Source organism: Perca flavescens, chromosome 9 (genome assembly GCF_004354835.1).
Source record: "Perca flavescens isolate YP-PL-M2 chromosome 9, PFLA_1.0, whole genome shotgun sequence".
NCBI lineage: Eukaryota > Metazoa > Chordata > Actinopteri > Perciformes > Percidae > Perca > Perca flavescens.
This window is the reverse complement of record NC_041339.1, coordinates 24488858-24510573: the sequence shown is the minus strand read 5'-3', so window position 1 is coordinate 24510573 and position 21716 is coordinate 24488858. Positions and strand designations below refer to the sequence as shown.

General features: G+C 38.7%; 1 protein-coding gene across 1 annotated transcript; it reads right to left on the bottom strand.

Annotated features, from left to right (window-relative positions):
* Positions 1-761: 761 nt before the first annotated feature.
* Positions 762-6930, bottom strand: LOC114562094 (uncharacterized). The gene is made up of 5 exons (XM_028588346.1): positions 6737-6930; positions 5147-5470; positions 3272-3415; positions 1372-1418; positions 762-1273 (listed from the first exon to the last, which is right to left on the bottom strand). Exons 1-5 carry the CDS (start codon positions 6804-6806, stop codon positions 1121-1123), a joined length of 738 nt encoding a protein of 245 aa, XP_028444147.1. The 5' UTR covers positions 6807-6930; the 3' UTR covers positions 762-1120.
* Between the last annotated feature and the right edge of the window lie 14786 nt (positions 6931-21716).

Sequence of the window (21716 nt, the reverse complement as noted above, 5' to 3'; positions counted from 1 at the left end):
AACCTTTTTCCTAAACTTAACTAGTCATTTCGGTGCCTAAACTTAACTTTCATTGCTGCATAATGCTCACTTTTTCTTGCCTAAACTTAACCGTAATCGTAACCGGAGCACCATGCGGAGCAACTTAGCCGGTGTTGCCGCTCTGTAGCATGGAGCTCTGTAGCCGATGTTGTGTGACCAGTCAGCAGGCTCCTAGTTTTCGTATAATACCATACGTTTTAGTGTGCATAACCTTTCGTACGATATATGAACCCGTTCATGAGAATGCATTGACCCTGTTTGTGGCACTCATCCACAAGCCCATTTGATCCTACTGAAGACAAAAATATATGTATTGTATGTAAAAAACAAAAATGTGATGTTTAATGTTTAGTTCTTTTTAAATGTATAATCAAAAGGATAAATAATTTACCAAAACAGCTGGGCACTGTAGTTTTAAGAAAATGTTACTCAAACAGAAGTAAATAGTGCATTTTTGTGGGACTATTTTTTTGTGGCGCATTAATACACATTTGGTGATCCAGTGAGTACTTAGAAGAAGAAAAAAAATGTTTGTGGGACTCAAAATGAACTACAGTACCTGATGTGTTTAGTTAGTTTAGTTTTTTTTACAACAATGGAGGTGTAAGGAACAGAGGCATAAGATGTATATTAGACTTTGACTATACTAAAAATAGTTGTAGGATGAATGTTAGTAGGATCAACTCATTGTTTTGGTCTTTTTATGGCATTTGTTAACAATAACAAAAAATATCTCCAGACTTTGCCTTTAAGGGTTTAGTGGACAGATGAGACAAAAAAGAGCAAACAAAAAACAATAAAAATCAAAAATTTTGTTTGTTACTGTAAAACTATGTGAGATGACTTGTGGTTTTTCGCAGCAACTGTCAACATTTCAATCTCACGACCACCAAAACAAAGTGATACCGACATACATACAACCCAAGCAACAACTCTTCCCCTCCAAACTCTTTTGCTTCTAAATTATTGCAAGAAGCCTAAAGTACATGCTCTGAGGGTTCATTATTGAGATATGAAAAGCATTTAGCATACTTACAAGTCATCTTGGATATCTTTACCCAAACCAAGAGAGAGCAGCTGGTTTACATTCAGCTGCATATCACGCTTGTCTCTTTTCTGGGAGATAGTTGACTGCAGCGTACTCTGTATCACTTGGATTAATCTCCAGAACTGCAGAAGGTCTTTTGGGAAAGTCCAGGACACTGTAGACCAGTGGGGGTGCAGGCACATTGTAGGATGCGTCAACTGTTTCCTGCAAAGACGGTCAGAGTCAACTGAAAAATGTCTGCATATGTTTTAAATATTTACTTGGTGTATACATATGGCGGGAAAAGATAAGTGTGTTCTTACTTGTACTGTGGGATTGGAGCTTTGTTGTGACGATGGTTGTTGTGTGTCTGTAAAAGACGCAAAACAGATTAAATATTGAGCCAGTCAGGCTAATCATCAACTTACTGTAATCAGTGCAAGACGTGGATTTGAATATACCATTAATCAACAGCTTTGCTTTGTTATAAGGTATGAAAGACTTAAGTTAGTTAAAGGGTAGGAAATCTGAATAAAGCTAAGGTGGAACGAGCTGGTGGCACCAGAACATATGAAGGCCTACAGTACATAATAAAAATATAGTTTGTCACGAATAGTTCAACAGATTAACTGTGCAGTAGTTTTTTTCAGCCCGTAAATATTCCAGCATGTAACTTCCCATAAAACCACACATTGTTTCTATATTTCTGAAAAAATAAAATAAACAAGATACAAAGTATTAATTAGTAAGGCAGATTTGTTTAAAGGTCCCATGGCATGAACATTTCACTTTATGAGGTTTTTTTAACATTAATATGCGTTCCCCCAGCCTGCCTATGGTCCCCCAGTGGCTAGAAATGGCGATAGGTGTAAACCGAGGCCTGGGTATCCTGCTCTGCCTTTGAGAAAATGAAAGCTCAGATGGGCCGATCTGGAATCTTCTCCTTATGAGGTCATAAGGAGCAAGGTTACCTCCCCTTTCTCTGCTTTGCCCACCCAGAGAATTTGGCCCAACAATAAGAGAGAGACATCATGGCTTTCAAACGATCAAAGTGGCAGTTGGTCAAGGCCACACCCCCACCCTCCACCTTGCCCCCCCTCTCTCCTCCTCAATAGCTACAGACACAGAAATGGCACATACTAAGGAAAGCTCATTGTGGGACTGGCTCTAGTGGCTGTAATTCTGCACCAAGGCTGAATTTCGGGAAAGAGACTTCAGATACAGTATTAGGGGACCACTAATTACAATAGTCAGTTTAAAGGATGAGATAAAATAGTGGTCATATTGACGTTATATTGAAGTAAAACCTATTCATTCTGTAATCGTTTGATTAAGTCTGACTGTATCATTAATCTTTCACATCTAACTCTGCACCGCAAGTATCATTTGGCAGTGCAAAACAGACAACAAGGTGCAGAAGAGTAGGCCTACTGTTTACTCGTTTGCTGAGTTGTGTGGTTGAAGACTTGCAGCCCTATCTGTGGACAAAGTTTGGACTAGCATGACTTAATACAAGAGCGCACCGTCAGCGAAACTTTGCATTTGTATACATCTTCGGGAAATCATCAAGTGTGGTTTCTGAGGTCGCAAAGCGTATCAAAATATTTCAAAGAGGCGGTGTTCCTACTCAAAGTAGGCCAGAGGGGTTTGTCTCTGAAGTGAAAGCGCTGGTAATGGTGAACAAATAATGCAAGTGTTTTATTTTCCACCTATCCCTTTGTGATAGTAGATGCATTCACATTTGCATGCACTGAGGGAGGACGTCTTTTCAGAAGCTGTGAATCATCATGTATCAAAAGGATGTGAAACTGCAATCTTGTTTGCATTTTTGAGCATCTCACCACACAATTGCAATTTTTTTTCCACAGAATAACAATTATTCTTCTCACCTTGCTTGAAAAATTTAGAAAATACTATTGTCTCTGTGTTTAAATGAATCCCAGTCATAATTTACATGCAATTTTGGATTAAAGTTTCCAGCTGTATCAGGTCAAACATTAACATTATATCTTAGATTTTATTAATTCAGCTGACACTTCTGTGCATACTGAGTATAGCTTAAATTCCTATTTTAGCAACATTACAAGCAATCAAGGGCCACTGTAAATCAAACCTGAAAACAAACAAAAAATAATATCACAGAAAAACCTGAAGTATCAGATATGGCAGATAAGTATAAAAAATACAGAGAAGAAAGGAATTTTTGGATTGTCACTTTCCTACCGTTGGTTTTCACGAGACACCAGATCAACAAGGGAAGTGCTGCTGCCAAGAGCACGACAGGTGAAACCACAAGGACAGTGATGACGATTTGACTGGGACTTCCACTGCCTTTTTTTGTTGTGGTGTCATTCAGCTTTGGAGGAACTGTAGGTGTTAAAAAGAAATTATGAAAATACACACTTATAGCTCTGCAGGAAATTATTTCTTCTCACCAACATATCTTTAAACAATGGTTAGGTTATTTATTAATATAATTGTTCAAAAGACTCTAACTTACTGTATATGTAAATGAAATGTATTGTTTGACTATATTTGATGTGTACAATTAGACTAATACAGTATAATATTTTTATTTATTATAACAAGATGAGCATTTTCCCAACACAGACACTAATATACTTTGAGGTGTCAAATAGCATATCTGATGTGAGCTTAAGTGAAGGTGTAGCAGCTCTAAGTAACTGTTATTCTATATACTTATTGTCAACAATTTCCATGATAAGACAAAAACTATGCGTTAGTCTGTCTGTCTCACTACTTTCTGACTTCCCTTTGGAAGCCCATTCCTTTCTACTAAAAATACAAATCTTTAAAATGGTCACATTTATATTAAAAAAGCTCAGTAATTTCATAAATCACATGGGTACTGTAATTTTTCACCATGCTACATAGCATTGTGGCATTGGAATGTTGATTGGTCACTCCGCCACTATTGGATATAGTGCCATTAAATTTGGGTTAGACATTTATGTCCCCCTGAGGATGAATTGTATGATTTTTTTCATCTACAGCCATTGTCAAGCCAAAATTCTAAATTGACCTTTGGTTTATGACTAAATACCTGCAAACGTAAAGATGACATTCCCATCAGCCTCAGCTGTACTTTGCATTTAGTGCTAAGAAGCAAATGTTAGCATGCTAACATGCATTAGCAATTAACAGAAATTTAATCGTTAATCATCTGAGGCGCCGCCCCCCTTGCTGGCGACTCTGCTACCACTGTGTTATTGTCTCCTTATCACGGTCTATTGGTCTACTAGTCCAGAATTATTTGTTTGTTTATTTGTTTTTTAGTTGTGTATTGTGTTCGATTGCTGTATGGTTGGTGGCAAACCAGTTTCCCTATCGGGATTAATAAAGTTTTTTCAATTCAATTCAATTCAAATTCTATGTAGAAAATAGGGTTGGTGGTTTGATCTCCAGTTCTTCCATGTCTTAATGTTGAATGTCCTTGAATGTAAGGCAGCTTCGTCCCTATCAGTGTGTGAGTATGTATGAGGGAATGGGAGGCAATGTAAACCACTTTGTCCTGCTAAGGTAGAAAAGAACTTTAAGTGCAGTCCATCCACTATATCACAATATCAAAATGGCAATTTGATATTACATGTAATGAGGATTATATCCATAGTACACACATTTGAATCCTCATGAATGGTCACCCAGTGCAAAATGGTTGCTCCTTGATGTGTTTTTAATAGTTCTTTGATAACAATGAAGCTCTTTGGCACAGAGGCACAAACCAGCTTTTGTTACACAGGAAATACTTGTTAGCAGAATCAATTCATTGAAGGTTTTGGTCTTTTTGTTGGATTTGTTGACAACAAGAAAATATAGAATACTACCAACTTTATATTTTAAAAAGATATTGACAATGATTTGGTAATTTACTGTAGGACTAGTAAATATTTGTTTTATAATATTTTTATATGTATAAATCTACCGTCATCATAAAAAAACTAGACGTTAGTCTTCTTACAGTATGCTGCACACTCCACAGACTGACAAAGTGCCCCCCTTTAATATTGATCTATACTGGTGTCACTTCCTGGATCCTAATTATAATATAGTTTGAATAATAATAGAGACTGATCTTACCTGTGCTGCTTCTGTTCTCCTCTCTGACGATCAGCTGCTCCCGATTATTACTTTCTATTACGGGTCCTGAGTCCATGAACATACTGGCCCAATAAATTCCACTGTGATTTAGTTTGAGATTTGTAATGTGGAAAAACACAGACATATTTTTAGGGTTGACGTAAAAATCGCCTTCGCTTGAGGAAATTTTGCCCTGTAAATACTCAGCAATCTTGCCCGTGTGGTTTGTATAAAATGCTAAATGTCCTGTGACATTGATGTTAAATTTGAATTCAAGGCTGATGCTGTTGCCAAGGATCCCTGTGACCTCCGCTCGGCTGGTACCTGTATGGAGACAAGACAAGGGATGTGTACGAGTAAGTGATTGCAATGACTACTCTGCAATATAAAAGCAAAACGGAGTAACTACAAACAAGACTAAAAACCAAACTAAACTAAAGTAACTGCTCTCAGGCTGTGTATTTCTGCCCAGGTTGCCGTAACTACACTCTGATTTGTTAATCTGTGGCCTCTACAACCCCTTACTGCACTACCTGCCACTGAGAAACGTTATTTTGAGTAGAAGCTAGCTGGCGAGATAGCCACTAGCTTTAGCTAAAGCTGGTTTCTGTAGTTGAAAAATATCCACTTTCATGAACAACATATTGGTTATTCAGTTTGTTATCCCACATATCTAAATGAGAAAGTATAGAAATGCTAATTTTGATCATAATGGATATTAAAAACCGAGCTAAACACATGCTAAAGCATGATAATGTTTTTTGGGGGGCAAAGTAATCATCCTAAAACAAGCACTAGATTAAGGTATGACAACCATTATATCTGTTAGAAAACAGCCTCTAAACCCTTCACTGTGTGTTTGTGTGCGTGCGTGCGTGTGTGCTTGCATGTGTGTGTGTGTGTGTGTGTGTGTGTGTGTGTGTGTGTGTGTGTGTGTGTGCGTGTGTGTGTGAGGACATATGTCATAGATGTCAGTTTGTGGTTAAAACTGTTTAATGTCTACAAAACCCCTACAAAAACATTTAGGATATTTCCAGTATAGTACCACCCACACACACTAACCATGTATCCTGTCATTATATATAGGTTACACATTATGAGCCACAATTACTTAAAAAGGAAGGATTCAAGGACATCATTTAAACTCTTGTGGGCTTATTTTTAGTTTTATTACCTGATTTAACATACAATGTCTCAGTGAGCTTTAATAGGAATGTTTTATAAAATGCCACAAGAATACAAAGTTGCCTCAAGGCCTTGCTTTTCTTTATCTCATAAACAAGCCTTCAGTATTTTATGAGAGCGATGTCATTCTACAAATGCGTGTAACATTTAACAAGCATGTTGTGCCCATTTTAATGTGCTCAATGTGCAGTGGCAAAACAACAACAGACAAACTGAGAACACTTCACCACAGAAACACAACTATAATATAATACAATTAATATAAAAAATAATAATAAAAATGTGATTATTACAGAACAAAGAAGAAATACAAAAAATAAGTTACAGAAAGCAGTAAAAATTACATTTAAAAGTTACATAAAAGCGTGAAACCACTTAATGAAGAAAACTAAGAAGACAGCTTACCGTTGAATACCATGTGAGCTGTGACAATCAAAACTAACCCGAGAGACTTTGAGACAATGTTATCAACCATGATAGAAGATTTGTGTTGCCTGCAGGCCCGGCGAAGTGGCCTTTGAGAATTTGATATTACTGATTTATATGAGCTGCCTTGGTGTGTTGAGTCCTTTGGTTTGATTTTTCTACTAAAGTAGCAGTTTGTGTGCCTGAGAGGAGGAAACTGTAGACAGGAACTTGCTTGAACACTATTTATCTACCTACAGCATAACAAGCACCTCCTGTAGCGGAAGTCTTCAAAGAGGTTCATGGACATGTGGTGCAGACTGAACTCAGCTGAGGAGGCTGTCACTCACGTAATGTGTGGAAATTCAGGAAGAGCACAAACTGTAGTTTCCTTCACGTTTTAAGAAAAATGTTACACACAGAAAACAGTGTCAATGGACTTGGGTAAAGTCAGTTTTCATGCTCACAAAAAAAAGTTACTTTCGAGAGAATCAACAGCAACTTGTCCTCCAAGAAACAATGTCCCCTTTTTTTAGAAAATCCAAATACATCAGATTTTGCTATGTTAGTGGCTATATCAGTAAAAATCAGCAAGACACGCATGCACACACACAGACACGCATGCATGCACGCACACACACACACAAACACACAAAGGCAACACTTTAACCACAGCAGAGGAAGTTGGGGGCTTTGAAGTCACAATTTGATGACTTTAGGACAAAACAGCAGGCATCACGGGGGGTTTTGTTGGTTGGATGTTTGGTTTCAGTGGTTGATGGAGTTGGTCATTTTGATTGCAGCTCCTGTTCTCACTCTTCTCACAAGTACCACCACTGCAAACCACTGCAGAGGAAGACCCTGTGGCCTAAACCACTAATGCTGGTGACTCAGCTGAAAGGGGCGCAAACTTTTAAGCGATGTAGTGCACCTTCTGTCAATCACAGCCGTGTTGGAGGGCTTCAGCTTTTGGGCAAAATCTGTAAACAGCTAATTGTATTTTCAAATGCAGCCCACATTTTCCCTATCTAAAACATGACAAGTAGATTGATTTGAATCATTTTTGTAAAACAGGACCCACCTAGCATATGTGACAATTTGAGATTACAGTTTTTCACAATCGCTATGACACTTTTTTCAATACTTTTAACAACTTTCCTAAACTCTTAACGCACCAACACACCTACAACACACGATTGGCAAAACAGTTAATTTCATGCTCAAAATCACACATTGTAAACTAAACTCCAACACCAATTTTCAAAATACAATAATTCACTAACACAATACACTGTGTTTACCAAAACAATGTAATCATGTCTCAAAATCAAATAATTCTTCCAAAACACTAACACATGTTCTCTCCCAACAAGAACATTTAGTCAATCATAGCACAATGTCATAAAAAACACTAACAGCCCATGGAATAACAGAAACTACATTATTTTATGTATCAGGTCTGCCCTTATACAACAGACAAAAGTGACTGTATTGATCATAGATTGTGTTTTGCACTGCAGTTTCTGTTGAAGCCTCTACATTTTTGTTTTGTTGGGTTTAGCAAATTTTTTTAAAGATTATTTTTTGGGGTTTTCTGCCTTTATTCGACAGGACAGCTACCGGTAGTTGAGAAAGGGCAGAGAGAGAAAGGGGGAAGACATGCAGGAAATAGTCACAAGTCGGATTTGAACCCTGGATATCTGCGTCAAGGCATAAACCTCCAAATATATGTGTGCATGCTCTACCCATGCTCTACTCTTTCTTTTGCTGCAGAGATTCAATACAAAAAATGATTGACCCATCTCAGAGTAGCTTTATAGAAAGTATGGTTTGTGAAAAAAAAAGAGACAGAGACAGAATTGTCCTGGTACTCCTCTTCCTCTCCCTCGTGAAGGCATTTTTCTTATTTTCTGTGTTCATCTACAGTATATTGTTCAAATAGGTCATTTTTTACTGTACTACCATATGATCATGCAATTGAAAGAACCTCAACACCTGAGTGTGTTTCCTAGAAGGGAATCAGCTGTGATCGATCTATTTGCATGACTTCAATCAGCTGTTTCTCAATAAATGCATATATAAAATGCAGGGAATATATTTGTGTTTCAATTTACAATATGATCAGCTGTTCACTTTGACTTTAGCCTAGAAGTTAGGTTTAGAACATGATGTTATCTGTTCTGACATACAGTGTGAAAGCATTTGTAAATTTGGCAGTGAAGATCCATTGTTTTGGTCTTGGTGGAGCTTGTGTGTAAAAGAAGTTCAAGCATTTTAAATTTGTGTTAACTGAATGCATTTTGTGTCAAAGCAACAAGAAATGTGTTAATTGCATAGCCTACACAGACGGATGTTGTGCTAACTGTGTTAAGAGCTTAGGAAAGTTGTTAAAAGTATTGAAAAAAGTGTCAGAGCGATTGTGAAAAACTGTTATTTGGCAGAGAGACCTTGATTGTGCAATTGACAAGGATACATGGAAACAGATTATGGCTAATAATGGTAAATATATCAAGGAAGCTAGGGGGAAATTTATTCAGTATAAAATATTGCACAGGTACTACTGGACACCAAATAGGCTTTTCAAAATAGGAATAATAAGTACCATCACATGTTGGAAATGTAAAACAGAGATGGGAACCTGTTTGCATCTCATTTGGGAATGCTCTATGGTCAAACCATTTTGGCATAACATATTGAAATTCTTAGGGACATGGGCAGTAGTAACCATGCCAATATCCCCAAGACTATGCCTTTTGGGAGATAAAACAGAAACGCCAACCCTGACAAAAAGCACATATTCAGTTCTGATGGTTGGGATAGCCTCTGCTGCCAGCATTATATTGAGACACTGGAAATCACCCATAAACCCAACAATGCAGGAGTGGAAACTCCTCATGAGTGAGACAGCATCATATGAGGTTATGCTGGCTAGGATAAGGGGACTGTAAGCGGATTTTTATGCCATCTCTATTTAATTTACAGATTTTTTGTTTGATTGTTTTATTTAACTAATACTACTGTACTTTATGTGTGCTCAGCTTGTACATTTTTAATTTTTTTACACTCCTTGTGACCAGGATATCTTATGCTTTGGCTGAAATGTTATTTGTCTTCTGTAAACTGTACCATATGAGCTGTTGTTTTCCGTATTTGCAAATAAAAATTTAAATTACAAAAAAAACAACAGGACCCTCCTGATTGAGGAAAAGGAAATATTCTTTTTTACACTCATATTTTCTTTTAGAAATAAAGACATTTTGAACTAATGACTGTTATGTGCAAGTAAAGAGTGATGAGTGAGGGATGAATGAGTTTTCTTTCTGCTTACATATTATAGTTAATTTGTAATGTACATTTCTGACACGATAAACCAAATACTGGAGCTTTAGATACTGTGATTATTCTGCTCTCGTTGTATTCCAGCACCACCTTGTGGACTGAATAGTACGATGCAAATCACTTGCAAAGCCCCAGAAACGTGATCTCACACACACACACACACACACACACACACACACACACACACACACACACACACACACACACACACACACACACACACACACACACACACACACACAAGTTTGTGGCACTATCTTTGTGGGGACCTGTCATTGATATAATACATTCTCTAGCCCCTTACCCTAACCTTAACCATCACAACTAAATGCCTAACCTTAACCCTTACCCTCACCCTAACCATAACCTAATTATAACCCTAATCCTACAACCAAGTCTTAACCCTCAAACAGCCCAAACAAACTTGTGGGGTCCAGCATTTTGGCCCCACAAACCTATCGGGACCCCACAAGTGTACTGGACTCCCGGTTTTTGGACCCCACGAATATAGTTAAACAAGAATGCACACACACACACACACAAATACACAACAGAGGTTTTAGTGGTTTTGTAATAAAGTCAATGAAGACATAACTGGGGCTTCTGGGGCTCCATCCCCAAATGTTTTCTCAAAAGCTCTGAATCTTCTAGGCTGATTGTACTGTCTTTCAGAGCCTGTAGTAGGCTCCATTTTAAAGCCAATTATGTCATGATAGCTTGTTGGGAAGGGTGCTAAATAACACTCCAACGTTAGACTTTATTGTGGCAAGGAAAAACAAAGAAGTCCCTTGACCTCTTACCTCCAGATATCTGAATGAAAATGGGTTCTATGGGTACCCACGAGTCTCCCCTTTACAGACATGCCAAATGTATGCTAATCCCATGCAGTTTGAGGAAAAACCATGCAGTTTTTCTCATGCAGTACAAATGTGTTATTTTCGCCTATTCTAAAATGCCGTATTTGAAATTTCTTGCATACTGGGGTCACTAAACAGTCTTGGAGTTGCAAATTGTGTATAACTAGTAAGGTGAGACTCTTGTGGATTCAATAAATCCAAATTATGCCCCTGGACCCCCCTAGGTTTGGGCTGAGCCCAGAATGTTTACAACATCTGGCTCTGCTCTTGTTTCAGGGGCAGGAGAGATGTTCAACAATGGAGAAAAAGACATTGGATTGGATTTTGGGATGGCAAGCTTTGCATGTTTTATATGTGGTGTACACTTTGGCTGTTATTATCCTTTGTTTAGCATAAACTATTTGCATACTGTTACAGTTTTTTTCGATTGCTAAACGACAGTGGGTACAACTGGAGTCACATACAGCTAACTACAGTCTGCACAGCAGCAGTTCATGTGGACCAAACTCTAGTTCGTTTTTCATTGCTTGAACACAGTTTTCAAAACTCTACGCACTTATCCCATGACTTTAACCAAAACGTGCACAACACTGTAGATTTACAGCACTTTGTTCAAATGCTAACACACTGCTTTCAAAACTGTTAACCACATATTCAAAACAGAATAGATTTCAATCTGGTGCCTATCAAACACTGCTGATTGCAGTTTTATCTGAAAGCCTAAGCAGGTGTCTTGTTTTAGACTAGTTAGTGAACATATATGGTATTTATACAGAGAAAGCTCAGAAAGCCTTTTTTTGTATACAAACACCAAATAAGAATGAAACAATTATACACTGTACTGTTTGAGAGAAACAGGTAAAAGATCAAAGATACCAATATGTCCAGGTAAGATGGCTGAGGTTATGTACACAGATATAAAAAAAGTGAACCACACTATATCTTTACAATAGTAAAACTGTGTTCTTACTGTTTTTTCAGAAAGTAATGGCGGTGAAAGCAATAGAAACACCACATTCATTTTTATTTAGAGATGACACAGACATCCAATGTGATGAAGAAAAACGTGCCACATGATGCTGGAGCGAGGCAAGATTAGTCACACTATTCTTTGGTACTGTTACGTATGTACCTTTAGTTTTTTTTCCCCCCAGTAATTCCATAAATTACTAGAGACAAAATACTTTATTGAAGAAAACTGCTGATTTTCATTCCTTCTTTTTTACTTTATGTAAAAATTGGTATGCTATACAATCTATATTTTTTACTTAAATAAACTATTGAGTAGTGTCAAGTCACTCAAATTGTTCAAACTGTAAAGATGAAAAAGTTTGTAATTTCTGTATTGGTGTTTGACGCTACTGTTTTTACCCTCAGTGTGTTCTGAGTGACAGTGTGTGTTATCTCAGTGAGGATTGTGCATAGTGTTTGGCTGCACTGAGCCTGTTTTGCAGCTGATGTGAACTGTTTAGCTCAGGTGACTGTTGGTAGTGCAGACTGTAGTTTGAGTTTTGCACATGTGACTCCAGTTGTGCCCACTGTCGTTTAGCAAAAAAACTGTAATCTACTCTTGTTAGCATTAACCGTCTCATGTGTTCATAAGTTGTTAGTCAGGTCCATGTCGTCAACCTCTACACGGTCTCCTCTTTTCCTCTCCTCCCATGATGCAGAAACACTGCTTCCCCTCACGTTGCTCAGGTTTTGGTGCGCAGTGATTTCAGCCTGAGTCCTCTCTCTCTTGTTATTAAAGCCTTCAATATCTGTGGGTGAGATTTTGGATGTGTGTGAGCCTCACAGTTACCCACAAAGCATTACTCTGAGTTTCTGTGGAAACACATTTTTAAAAGGAACTCTATACACATTTTTTTTTAGCTGTATGATGTTTATACGGGCAATTTTTCCAGCAATATTGTGTGTAAAAATGGTTTTTTTTCTGTTCATGTTAAAACATATTTAATATGATGTAGTATATACATCAGCTCATACAAGAGCTCCATAGCTTTTGTATTTGTCTATTGTATCAGAGAGACGCAAGCTATAGTTCTAACTCATTTACTGTGTTCTCTACCGTTTCTAGTGTAAGACAATTTACTCTTCATTTTTATGGTTGATTCAAAACAAAACATGATTTCATGTTAAAAACAGTCCAGTATAGCATATTCAACCCACAATCTGACTTGCCATTTACTCAGGGACAATTGTTGAAAACAGCGTTTAGCTAAGCTTCATCTCACACAGCAGAGATGGGAGGAAGCACACAGACTGATAGGAAGGGAAGAGAAGAGTAGGAAAGCCCTTATCGCCATGGTAACTGAGAAAACGACTCTCCTATTAAATGATGCTCTAAAAAAACAATTACCGAGACACCCCCCACCTTCCACCACACACACACACACACACACACACACATTAGGTTCAACAGGTGGTTTCAGACACACAGACAAAGCCATCCCGCAATTTTTTTTTTTGTTCATTGTGATCTCGCAACCAGTGCTTAGGACAGATGCCACTTAATTTTAGTTGTACACGATTTACAATTCTCTCAAGACATCAACTGAAGTCTTCCAACATGTGACTGGACTGGATAATTGGATTTTTCTTTTCATTGTCAAGGTGGAAATACATACACTTACAGTAAACTCCCCAATTAAACCAAACTGCTACTACCAACAATACTAAGAGTAATAAAATCATGGCATATCATTCAAAGCTTACAATATTGCATTATAGGCTGTTAAGGACGGAAAGATTCCTAAAGTCAACAAGCAACATACTGGTGAATCCAACAAGTAAATATGCTGCAGCATGTCAATCATGCTGGAGGAAGACTGACTCTGTTTATGTGTGTGTGTGTGTGTGTGTGTGTGTGTGTGTGTGTGTGTGTGTGTGTGTGTGTGTGTGTGTGTGTGTGTGTGTGTGTGTGTGTGTGTGTGTGTTGCTGTACTACTCAAGTCCTAGCAACCAAACCAGGCAAACCATCACCAGCTCCTATAGCAACCAGGAAGACACTGTTGTCATCGTGTTGGAGATATAGGCCATAGAAACAAAGCTGAGGTGAAAATAGTGACAACCACCCCACCTTACACACACACACACACACACACACACACACACACACAGACACACACACACACACACACACACACACACACACACACAGGAGCTGGGAAATAAAGCAGATGCACAAAAATGTGATTTTTGTGCACACGGTCGCGGCATGCGCACGCATACACGCGATCGCACGCACGCACGCACAAACACACACACACACACACACACACACACACACACACACACACACACACACACACACACACACACACACACACACACACACACACACACACACACACACACACACACACACACACAGCAGAGAGAGTGAGAAACGCATCACGTGTAGCAGCTGTCACGGTTTCTAGCGGAGGTATTCCCCAGCCTCATCACCACCAGCACCCTGCCAGTGTTCACGGCTCTGCTTCATTTTGTTTCAGCAGAGAAAGAAATAATGGATTTATAGAAGATCTCATCAAACAATAGGCTGCAGAGTGAACATTTTTATTTTGGCGTGGCGTCATTGTGGTAGCCTATTACACGGATAAGCAGCTGGAAAAAGAGGCAGCAGGACAGAAACACGTTACATTACATGATGAGACGTTATTTTTTACGACATTATAGTGTTCCCCTCTTTTTTTTATTACAGTAAAACCGGAATAACCAGGTTTGTGAACGTACATTTCAGCCCCAACGCCAACTTTCCCCCTCGTCCTCACCCAACCTGGCCTGTGTCACCCACCGCCCAAATTGATTTAGCCACCCCTTCCAATAGACTCCCCCTTTTCTCCCTCTCTCCCTCCCTTCCTCTCTACCTTCCCACTAGTCACATGGAGTTTAGCGATGACCCGTCGCTCCCTCGGTTTTGTGCCACTCGTACTGTAGTGCGCCTTGGAGACAGACGAGAGGCAAAACGCGCAAAACGGCGCGTCATTTGTTTTTAAATGTATCTGCGTTTTACTGTATATTCACGGGGGAAAAAGCTCTCTGGAATCCGCTAAAGTCGCTGGTAAACGATACTCTGTTTAACAGGTTATTTTTAGTCACCCACCGCAGTGATGAGTGGCTGGAAGCCGGCCGTGAGACCGTAAGTGAAGCCCCCGCTTGGTGATCAGCAAGAATGAAGTCGAGGCGAGATAAACTGAAGATTCCCTCTCTGACACTTGAGTAAGTTCTGCTTTTTATTTTTATCCTCTGGTGCTGGTGTCAAAACGCAAGCTGCCATGTGAAACTTGTTTTAAAAAAAAAGTTGTAATAAGATTTAAATAATAGTGTAGCCTACGCATGTAGTTTAATGGTACCCCAGTGCACTCCAGTTTCAACAAGCATACTTTTAAAGTGGCTGCAGTTAAACCAACTCAAAAACAACCACCACTAAAGCTGTGAGATCAAAACAGTAGTTGAATCAGATGGAAATGCAAATAATTCCTCAAGCTTTGTCCCAGTGTGATGACATTTGCCAGGACACTAGTTAACAGCTTTTAGTTTACTCTTGTATTTTGTATTTTTGAAAGCAGGACTGCATTTGAGAAGTGCTTTGCACGTTGCTTATGAAATATCAGCATTATTAGTAAAACTCATTGGCTCATTTTCCTAACTGTGTGTTAATCTTTAAACTAATGTATTTACCCCACTGGATATAGAGAAATCCAGCTTTGTGTCTGTATGGCTGGTTAAACTTGTAAAACCAAAGCACTGAAACAACAGCCAACTTGTGAAGATGAGGCGTTCTTTTGTCTAAAGTTTCAGGCAGTTCAAATATCAGTGGGATTATGTCTTTCAGTTTCTCCACACTGTTCAGTTTTACAGATCTTTTACTTTAATCAGACCGTTTAACTTGTTTTCCAGAGGTACAATGCATGCCTCATGTGGAATTCTGTCCTCATGATGTTTTCTTTTCCCAGCTCTATTGTCTCCTTTTTTAACCTCACATAAAGTCCATGATTCCTGCATGAATCATATGCTCGCCCTCACAGCACCAAGACAGACAAATGGCTCTCAGTCTTTAGCACAACAGATATTTGTTATCCATATAATTGTCAACCTGTGAATCCTATCTCCATCAAAGGACATGGCTGCAGTCTTATGTCTACCCACTCTTCCTCCAGAGGGAATGTAGCCTCTTTTTTTTTGCGGGGAAAGAGGTGGGGTACCTGCTGCCCACTAGATGCTGATCCATAAGGCGTAGGAGCTCCCTGCTCACATCCCCATTCTCTGATCCATCAATCTGCCTCCTCCGTGGATCATCTCAGCAGAGCATGCATTGTTTTTGTTTCATTTTAATTTTTAGGCTCTTCGCTGCTCCTGCGCAGATACAGAGAAGGTTTCACGCTTGGCAAGCAGGGAGGGTTTCAGGGTTTTACTTGTGGATGTTGATGGACGCATCAGACACACATCTCCTTGAAACAGATCTGTGACATATAGGTTTCAGGATGGGCTCTTTCACCTCCAGCAGTGCAAAAATGACAAGCATGGCATAACATTGGCGTATGTATTCAGAAAATTGTGCTTTGCAAGTATTTATGTACACACTAAACTTTTTGCAAGATGCACATGCTTAGAAAAGATGTCTTTAAGCAGCATCCTTGTTTTGTGATTTTTATTGATAATTTAAATATTTTACTCTGGAAGTGATGTGCAACAATATGACTAGAATATCTTGAAATATGCCGATACTTCTGAATACAATTCAATGATTGTTACGTTGGCAGTGAAGGCAATCCTGCTGCTATCTTGCCACCGTTGTAATTGCCACTGCACTTAATTTCAGAGTGTGTCAACCTGAACATCTGCACAAATCAGAAATTCTGTGTGAATGTCACCAATGAGTCAGTCTGAGATTTTCTACTCAGTTTACACACTTGACGGGAGTGTCCATGAAGTGGCTACAAAATGGAAATGCAAAATGAAAATGACGGGCGATTACTCACTTAAGCACCGTGGAGGGCTTTGATTTAGGGGTCTAAAAGAGAAAACGTGTTAAGATAAAATACAACGTAATGAGTTGCATGCGTTGTGTAATTATGAGCTGACACAACAGAATGAGGTGTCTTTGTGCAAGGAGTTGTTTTTTTTCAACCTTCCTCCCTGCATTACTATGACAACACGTTCATTAGTGCTTTGGTAGCCGGTGCTGTGTTTAGCACTGAGAAGCCTCTGCAGCACTAAGACAATAGCAGCACTGTGGAGCCCACAAGGGAGAGCTTACATCTGAGCTGGAAAATCAATAGAAAACAGCTTCTGCGCTGGGTCAGCATCAGCTAGACATAGACCTTAGGATGGCTGAGCACGCATATTTTAATGCAAAGCTATAGTGCATTAAGATTTGAAATGCTAAACAATAGTTTGTTTTAAAATACAAGTACAGTCTGAGGATTTTCTTTTGTGCAGGGCACACAGGAACCCAACATTTATTGGTTTTGGGGATCTGAAGGCAAGCCTCAACATCATAACATACAGTGTGTTCCCAGATGTCACACACTCTCTTACACTTACTTGTTGCATTAGAAGTTTAGTAAACAGGTGTTGGACGATGTAACTTCCTTTCTGGTGTGTTGACACGCAGCTGCTGCCAACTTCCGGTGGTGTACAGTAAGAGCTCACGAGAGGTTAGAAGCCGACTAATCAGATGCACTCAGTGTTGCATCCAACCACCCTGTAACAAACAATGCTAACAGAGAGGCAGCAGCATCACCCTGCACACAGTTGGCGAGTGTCTGTCTGTCACAATCGCCTGTTGATGTCTGCCAACGAGAAGCAGGCATCAACTTCTAACCCTCGATGCTGGTGTGCTGAGTTGCCGAGTCAGCGCACTAATCCATGCGAACATGTCTTGCCTTACAGTTTGTCCCCCACATGCCAGAGCCCCACCCTCCTGAGCCCATGCAGCCCCTGCAGTCCCTGCAGCCCCTTGCAAACCCTTCATCCCTGGAGGTAAGACAGCCAGGTCACACACAGACTGTTTCTATGGACTGAACATGTTAAGTGCACAAAAAAGGCTCTCATCACTGAGTCGGTTCACCACAAAAAACAGCAATTAACTGAACCACATAAAAAATAGCTAAAGCTTGATGAAGCTATTTGGTCTAAAAACTATTAAAAACACAGAAATGAGCCACCTTTTTGCACTGGTTGACAAGTCACGTCATTACCACAAATTCAGTCCCATATACACCATCCTGTTGACACAAATACTGTATGTGTATTAATCCACTGTTAAAAATAGTCCCTTAACAAAAAACTATTTTCTCATGTTTGCTAAAAACTACAGTGCCCAGCAATTTTACATCCACTAGTTCCTACTAGGAAAACGCCACATTATTTTCAATGTCACAAAAAATGTATATTGACTATATAATAAGACTTTGGTAACATAAATCAATTCAAAATAATTTTTTTTTTAATCTTGATATTTGATTTAAAAAAAAATAGAAAGTTAATTCTTGACCTTTAAAACAGCAGTTGGCAAACAATCTCACCACAATGTCCATTTAGCACTTTCTTGTCATTTGAACATCTGTAATTATAGGACAACTGGGGCAAAGTCCATCTGCTGACGAATATCGTAACTACATTTTTAAACCCTGACTCAACAACAGTCAAATTAACAGCTGACCTCAGTGTTTGATGTGTGGTTTTCTAATTACAGATTACACAGTATAACTTCATAGACAGTTTGAAATGTAAATGGAATACAAATGGAAAGAGGAAATATGCAATAAGTCTGAGTTGTTTTTTGTATATTAAGGTGCTTCTGTTTCACCATTGAAGATCCATCGTTTATTAGTTGTCTCTAAGTCTATGTGGGTTGCTTGGCAACGGTGCTGGGTGCTGTGGAGGAAGGCAACACTGCAAACAGAGGCGGCTGCATCCAGCATGTTTCTGGATGTGTGAGCAGTGCTATGCTGTCACACCACATACTGTACAGTGGATCTCATTTGCTCTGTTGAAAAACGAGCAAATGTTTAGTGGGAATGCAAAAATGAAATGCCATAAACTTGAATTCCTTAACACAACACAGTTTTCACACAGTATTAAGTAATCTGATGCGACAGGCAGAATGCACATTTGTTGGCATCATTCTTCACAACATTTTGCATTGGAGACCGCCTCTGTGTTGTTCACCATCCAGAAACATGTTCATTCTCTTGCATCAGATTCTATATTTGTATGCAAGTAAATTGCTCCCTGGCATCCCCCTTTGATTCTGATACACTGAATATGTTGAGGTTTGACTTGATGGCATGGATGCAGAGATGACACAAGGACTGCCTGGTACCTGGTGCAGGATTCATATTAAGCGTATTGGGAGAGTGCAGCATATAATAAACTTTTGTCATTTTATTATTATAGCACCTTAATGAAGCAGAGTTCTAAAATAAGAAAAAGGGATGAAATGCATTAAAGCAACATGAACATACTGTAAAAACAAATACAGACAAATAACCTAAACAATAATATGCCATATGCCATGATCTGATGACTTCAGTGGCCTACTGCTGATACAGCTGTAGTAGATTACCATGGCGTTACCTGACAATGCAGATGTGAATGCAAATGTGAGGAGAAGTTTGAACTGAAATTCTAAATTTGATGGGGAACCAGTGTAAAGTGCCAAACTATACAAGAGGGACTGACAATAATCAAAGCGACATCAAATTAACACGAGTAATCATTTCCATCTGGGTTTGAGATGTAATGAGCAGTATGTTAAATAGGAGTGAACCAAACACTTAAAATGCTACTAAAAAGTCAAGGCCTGGTAAAAAGAAATGTCTATATTTAGAAGTGACTGAGGGTGTGGAGACTCCATATATTTGTTCACCTTTGTGACCAGGCTGTCTGAGGCACAAACAAGTCTTACTAGGGCTATGAAGAGTAAATATTTGTTTGAAGGACTATTCGTCTGTTACAACAAGATATCAGGAAACAGTTGATGGCAGAGACCACACAAGGGCAAACATTTTTAAACTGTTAATTTCTTATAACCAGGGGTCTAGAATACGGATTCATGCTGCTCAAGAAATCTGTGTGGTCTTGGAGAGACACTGCAGAATGGAGGAGCGAGGGGATCGTTTGACAAAATGGACACTCGTGAGAGTAATGCTGATCGCATCAAATAATAATGTTAATGTTATGATGTTTATAAAAAGGAAAGCTAGTGAAATCCACAAATGTGCAGCGTACTAATTATAATCATCATACCAAGCACACAGTTCTCCTCACTTTGTAAATACATCAGCTATACTGCATATAAGTAGTACTACTTTTGTGTAAGGCAGGTGTCTTCAGTGTTTTTTAGGCCAAGTACCCCTTAGCTGAAAAGCTGAAGAAAGAGAGACAGAGCTGGGACCCTACAACTACATATATTGTTTAATACTGAGCTGCATATTAAACTGGGTGGATATTCATTTCATACATCATGTTTTAATGTTAAACATGCATGTGGAAGGCACAGGTTTTCATATTCATGTATATTTTAAATTTTAATTTTAATTTTTAAAGAAAAAAAAACTTTAAGAAAATTAGCAAACAATAATATTGCGGTCCCCCTAGAGTAACTCAGAGGACCCCCTAAGATCTCTGGTTTAAGGTATTCCTGGATTTTAATGTATCTACCTCAATTATTAAAGTGAGAGATGTATTTTTTCGGATATAAAATGAAATGAAATCAATACATACTGGTATAGACTACATATGAACGCTAGAGGTACTCTATGCAGTGGAATGTACCACTGTTTAAAAGTTTGGCTAGAATCCTCCCTCTACCAGACTCCTCATGGTATAACCCAACAACATCTTACGGTGCTTTCAAGTTCTGTAGGAAATTGGCAGTAGGATATGAATGCACATGAGTGAACAAAGAGGTAAATGTGAAGAGAGTGATTTTACGGCAATGGTTCTGACTATTTTTAACTTTGAACAATTACTCTGCATATTTAACGCTATAGCTCACATTATAGATATATCACATTTTTATATAAATTGCTCTTAAAACATTCTCCAGGGTCCCTTTAGCTAAACATTTTAATATAATAAAAAATCCTTTGTCAATGTCTCAAAAACAGGCAACATCCCATGTATTTGAATTAGACTGATGTAGTTCGTTGTCTGTAACTTTTGCAACCAGTTCACTTGAAAAAGTGAAAAGTAGCTCAAATTAGTTCAGACAGTGAAATTCACAAAACCTGTTATTTATTATTGCAGGATTACATCACAGTTTTTAGTTATTGACTTTCAAAAAAAAGTACTCTAACAATTTTATAAATGTTTATTTCCTCTGTACGCTCATAAAAGTGGATAACCATACGTAGCAATAACGGCGTGACCCTGCAGAAGAACAGGAACAGAGCAGTACTATGACCATCTCCACCACTCAGCTGTGTTATATTGTCAAACTATTGCAGCCTAACAATAGTCAAGGTGTTAACTAAAAAAATGTTTATTTAAAGGCAGGCTATGTTCAGGTTTTAGTAGTTTTGTAGCACTTGAGCAACAATACTCTCGATAGTGCACCTGTAGAAGTTGCAGAGTATCCTTGAGTTAATGTTCAACCTTCTCAGCCTGCAGAGGAAAAAGAGCTGCTGTCTTTCATCACACAGTTATCTAAGTATAATTTGGGCTCAAAACTTAAAATCAAATAAAATGTTTGCTTTGTGGGCAAGGCGGCACTCTAATATGTATTGTTTTGATAATCGATCAAAAGAACAAGTCACTTATCAAGCAGAAAA

Bases quoted from the DNA above. Each gene is read 5' to 3' on its own strand.
- LOC114562094 (XM_028588346.1), bottom strand. From the start codon at position 6,806: ATGGTTGATAACATTGTCTCAAAGTCTCTCGGGTTAGTTTTGATTGTC. The intron at 5,471-6,736 runs GTAAGCTGTCTT...GTCTCCATACAG, and splicing joins AGCTCACATGGTATTCAACG to GTACCAGCCGAGCGGAGGTC. The intron at 1,274-1,371 runs GTAAGAACACAC...CCGTCTTTGCAG, and splicing joins GCTCCAATCCCACAGTACAA to GAAACAGTTGACGCATCCTA.